This window comes from Pantherophis guttatus, chromosome 4 (assembly GCF_059756535.1).
Source record: "Pantherophis guttatus breed Tessera chromosome 4, ASM5975653v1, whole genome shotgun sequence".
NCBI lineage: Eukaryota > Metazoa > Chordata > Lepidosauria > Squamata > Colubridae > Pantherophis > Pantherophis guttatus.
This window is the reverse complement of record NC_142066.1, coordinates 6,871,765-6,877,426: the sequence shown is the minus strand read 5'-3', so window position 1 is coordinate 6,877,426 and position 5,662 is coordinate 6,871,765. Positions and strand designations below refer to the sequence as shown.

General features: G+C 42.4%; 1 protein-coding gene across 1 annotated transcript; it reads right to left on the bottom strand.

The window, feature by feature from the left end:
* LOC117658073 (vomeronasal type-2 receptor 26-like) lies at positions 1–5,662 on the bottom strand. Its single transcript, XM_034406199.3, has 4 exons — positions 4,842–5,662; positions 2,657–2,884; positions 2,340–2,466; positions 1–1,451 (listed from the first exon to the last, which is right to left on the bottom strand). The coding sequence occupies exons 1-4, from the start codon at positions 5,640–5,642 to the stop codon at positions 550–552; spliced, it is 2,058 nt and encodes a 685-aa protein (XP_034262090.2). The 5' UTR covers positions 5,643–5,662; the 3' UTR covers positions 1–549.

The window sequence follows — 5,662 nt, the reverse complement described above, 5'->3', positions numbered from 1 at the left end:
AGTCCTAGCTGATGACTAGAGGGAAAAAAACTGTTTAAACTCTTGCCGCGGGGCTTCAAAGGGCCGTCCTACAGCTGATCAGTGTTAAAAGCAAACAAATGAGTCGGGTCGTAAGTGCGAGGACTGGTCGTAAGTGCGAGGACCTTCCAGAAATGACTCTGACCTCCAAGCCACACCCACAAAATAAGCCACGCCCACAGAACCGGTAGTAAAAAAATTTAGAACCCACCCCTGGCCAGGGAGGATGGGAAATGGCATGGCAGCTAATTATTTGAATCCCACCACTGAAAACATCTTCAAAGAAAAACCAGAAAGTCCAGTCCAGTTGCCTCTTGAACAAACACCTTTGGGATGACCTTCATTACACTGTTGAATCACTTCTTCAGTAACTGAGAATAAATCTAATTTAGGAAATGGATGAAATGGAGTAGAACTACATAATATAATGTTGGCTTGGAAAGTTGGAAGAAACATTGAAAAAGGGCCATCTTTAATTTTTCTTTGCTAACATCCTCCCCTTTTTATTCATAAAAATAATGTAAACATAATTTAATTGTTTCGTTTGATCAGTTGGTCCCTGGTATTTAGTTCTGGTCTCAACACAATGATGAAGCATTTGGGGAAAAAGATACATCCCAATAACCCAGCACTGGAGGACAAGATGGAGAAGATCTCCACAGCCACCATGGCTTTTCCTCTGGTGCTCAGATAGGTTGGAACAAAGGAGATCCACACACTGCAAAAGGCCAACATGCTGAAGGTGATGAACTTGGCTTCATTAAAGCTGTCAGGTAAATTACGGGCAAGGAAAGCCACAATGAAGCTGGCAATGGCCAAGAAGCCCAGATAGCCCAGGACACAATAGAACATGTAGATGGAGCCTTCATTACATTGCAAAATCATGGTTTCCACAAGGAAGTCCATGTTTAACTCAGGATATGGAGGAGATGTTGCCAGCCACATAATGCAAAGACCTGCTTGAAGAAAAGAACAAGAAAGGACAATGGAAAGAGCCAATCTTTTCCCCACCCATTTTCTCATTGAAGAACCTGGCTTAGTAGCCATGAAAGCTACAACCACTGTAATAGTTTTAGCTAACACACAAGAAACAGCAACTGAGAAGATGATGCTGAATGCCGGTTGACGTAGAAGGCAGGTTACTTTCCCTGGCTGACCAAGGAATAACAAGGAAGAGAGAAAGCAGAGCAGAAGGGCGATAAGGAGAGTGTAAGTGAGGTCCCGGTTGTTGGCCTTGACGATGGGGGTATCTCTACGCTTAAGGAAAATTCCAAGCACACTGATTGTCATGAAGGAAAAGAAAACAGCAGCTGAAGCCAGACTGATCCCTAAAGGTTCTTCAAAGGACAGGAAACTTGTTGTTTTGTTAAGGCATCGGTCTTGCTCCATGCTTGGGTACTGATCTCCAGGACATTTGATACAATCTTCTGTGTCTGGATAAAAAAAAAATCAGATGGAAACTCATTGATGTCCTATTTACTACATTTGAATGAATATTTTATGCTATTGCTTGAAGATTGATATTGATTCTGTCATTAGTTCTTTGTGTACCTATATTCACAGAATTTCTGTTTAGTCAAGCAGTTCAGCGGTTTGAATCCCTAGTGTCGCGTAACGGGGTGAGCTCCCGTTACTTGTACCAGCTTCTACCAACCTAGCAGTTCGAAAGAACATAAAAAATGCAAGTAGAAAAATAGGGACCACCTTTGGTGGGAAGGTAACAGCATTACGTGGGCCTTTGGCATTTAGTCATGCCGGCCACATGACCACGGAGACCTCTTGGGACAGCGCTGACTCTTCAGCTCTGAAACGGAGATGAGCACTGCCCCCTAGAGTCGGGAATGACTAGCACATATGTGCGAGGGGAATTTTTACCTTATTAACAGAATAACAGTGTTAGATGGGACCTTAGAAGTCTTCTAATCCAACACTCTGCTCAGGCAGGAGAACCTATACATTTTCAGACAGATAGCTATCTAATATCTTCTTAAAAGCCTCCAGTGTTGGAGCATCCACAACTTCTGGAGGTAAGTGATTCTACTGGTTAATTGTTTTCTTAGGAAATTTGTCCTTAGTTCTAGGTTAAATCTCTCCCTTGATTAGTTTCTATCCATTGTTTTTTATCACTTGACGATTAGTTGGTCAGATTCTTGTAGAGAGCTTAAACTTGCAATACAGCTTTATTCTCATTTGAACTGCCTGAATCTCCTGATTTCCTCGGCACTTGACATAAATAACCATGACAAATTACAACTTGAAATTGAAAAAACAATTTCTTTGCAGCTGAATATTTTCATAATTTGTAGGTCTTCAAAACTGACCTATCTTAGTTGAAATCTTCCCCTTCGGACATGAAACACAATCATAGCAGCAGAAGGTTTTCTCTTCAGATTTTCTCTTCCAATATCCAGGGTGACAGTATTCATTACACAGAGAAACTGGAAGAACCTGGTCATAAAGTGAGGGGGAAAAAAAGATTGCAGAAATAGTTGCTAAGATTTTCTTCAGCTGAAAATAGAGATAGTTAAATTAGGTATAAAGAAAATCATGACCAACAGTTGGAGGCATTTTAACTTTTCCATTTAAGGAAATGGAAGCTGTAAAACTATAAGCATTCAACATATATGTGGGCCCCTACCTGATTAAAACCTCTGTGCCATTCAATCTGATGTTCATTAATGATCAATTCATTTCCATAAGATGCATCGGGATCTAGTCTTCCAACTTTCACACTCTGGATAGACTTGTTTGGAAAAACGATAATGTTGATGAGGTCAAATCCTGCTGCAACTTCCCTCTTCTCATTAAAGGACACTCCCTCTCCTGCTGAGTTGTTGAAAGAAATGCCTTGAAGAAATGGGTGGAGCTACTTGAAAAGAAAGCAATGAAGTTGAAATAACAATAATGAAAGAAATCGACATTAAACAGTTCGCGTTCTATTTCTGATTTTTTTTTTATGCAGTTTCACTGGATAAAATGTGAAATCAAAATAAAAAGTTTGTTTTGTAAAGAATGTCCAGTTTTGCAGGACACAATCTGGGCTGGGTACCAGAATCAGAGGTTTTGCCTTCTGAGCTTTCAGACTTGTTTTTGGAGACCATCCTCAAGGAACTTCTCTCTAGCAGAGTGTGTCACATTCTAGTGAGAGAGAAATTCCCTGAAGATGGGCTCCAGCATGAGTTTGAAAGCTCACAAGACAAAACCTCTGGTCCCAGTGACTGACTCAGATTGGGATCCTGCAACAATATCCTGGGATATGTATATCCACCTTCATTTGTAAATATCCAGTTTTGTTCAACAGAAGAAGAAATCAACCCACAAAATATTGTGAATGAATAACATGTCAGTATATAAGAATTTATGACCTGGAATAGCCATAACAACAAGTCAGCCAATGGGAACTGTTTGGTGACTGAGACTCAGGATTTGTTGTGAGTCATGTCAGACAGCTCGGAGCCTGGGCGTCGCTTAGCTTAACTGTTCTGTGTATATAAGAGTTCATTTGTCCTTACTCCTTGCTTATTGTTCTAATCCTTCCTTCTACTTCTTCTTCTTGTCCTTGTCCTTGCTAATTCTTCTTCTACCACGTTGCAAGAGCTGAATGGGTATTGTGTATATGCATCATGTTTTATACTATTGTATATAAAGAAGCTTCTTCTATAAATGAATCCTGCTGAATTATTTACTTGTGTGGTGACTGGATAGCTACAGACTCTGACATAACATACACAGAATTATGTGATGTAATCTTCCTTGTGGAGAAAGTTAACTGCAATTTCATTGGGGCAGAGAAGATCATCAAGTTTTTTTTTTTAAAATCATATGTCAACGTTGCAAGTAATACCCCCATTGTAGACAGAACTCCAAGGCAGGTTGATTCCTCAAAGAACAGCTTTATTATGAAATATAATCTTGGCACAACCGGTGGAAAGCCAACTCTAAATGTTCCCGCGCTTTCCACCACATTAAAAAGATAAAAGTTTCCCATTTTCCCAAAACAATAAATCACATTGTCCAAGCTGGATACTGGCCTGTTGCCTGGTTACATCTCTCTTCCTCCTCTGGCCAGCCAGCCATTGGAATATCCCTGACTCATTTGAAAGCTATGTTGTTTTGACAACAAACCCACATCTACCTCTACCCCGCTTCAGCTCCAAGTTGTGTCAGCCTGAAGTCATGTGAAAATAAACACCGATAGGAAAGACCACCCCCCCAGGGTTGGGCTGCTGGGGGTTCACAGGGGTTCAAGAGAACCTCTAGCTAAGATTCCGTGCAGTTCAGAGAACCCCCAAATCCCACCCCTGGCTGGCCCCTCGCACCCCACCCTGCCCCTCCCAGGTGTCCCCATGTGGCCCGTTCTGGATTCAGGATGGGGTGCAGGGTACGCGCAGAGGCTCAGGGAGGGTGAAAAGCAGGCTTACCAGAACTTCGGGAAGGCCAAAAACTGGCCCATTTCCAGCATCTGGAGGGCCTCTGGAGCCTGGGGAGGCCATTTTTGCCCTCCTGGAGGCTCAAGGAAAGCCTCCGGATCCCGGGGAGGACAAGAATGCCCTCCTCACCATGGTGCAGGAGGCTGATTAGGCCATGCCCACCATGGCCACACCCACCCAGCAATGGGGCAGAGAACCCCTTGCTAAAAAATTTTAAGCCCACCCTTGGACCCCACCCCCCCAGAAAGGAAAATGGGCCACAGCAAGGTCAGCTTCAGGCTTGACATCATAGCTATTTGAACAACATATTAATTAAGGCTTAGCTCATTTGGTGAGCTAACTTATTCTTAACGAAATTCTTCGCAAAAGGAAAGTAAGTGGGAGAAACGTTACCTTAAAAGGTTGTAGTTCTGGAGATTCAGCCACTTTATCTGCCAAGATTTTTCTCAAACGGGATCTCTTGGATAGCATGCTATGCAAAGAATAAGCCACAGCATAAACCCCATTGTAGATACTGTAGCTGTGCCCTGATATCTGTAATTGAAACAGAGATTCTGGAAGGTTTCCCAGGCCTTCTTCCCCAGTACATTCTTGACTTCCCAAGGATGACGATCCCGAATCAGGAAAGAAACAGTCAAATGCTTGCTCCCAAAAATGGTTTCGAAATCCATCTCTTTGCCCTGAATAGGGTTTTATGGACCGGAGAAATTCCTCGAATTCTAGATTTCGACTTGAATGGATTTGAAAGGCAATGGCCCCATCATAAAATTGGAGGTTCCATTCCCTTTGGGTTCCCGTTAACGTGAAATCAATTTGGCTGGTGGCGATCCACACCTTGCTGAACGATGCATTTCCATGATTTGCAGCCTCCCAGACGGATTTGAGAGCTGTCAGCCAGGCTAAGGTCAAAGATTCTCCATAGATGATGTAGGCGTTTGTTTCAACGTCTGAGAAATGGGTATAAAAATGAAACATGATATCGCCAAATTCACCCAAGTCATCCAAACGCAATAGTTTTGGGAATCTTTGTACAAAAGAAAAACAGATGCCCTGCTGGAAAAACAAGAGCTCCAATTTCTGCAAAAAATGTTCTCCACTCTCTGTGTCGGCAGCAAAGAGTCCAATCCATTTCCATCCAAAACGCTGGAGCAATCGGATGATCCCGATATATTGAGGAACCTCATTTGGGGCCATAAAATAAAGTGAAGATGATA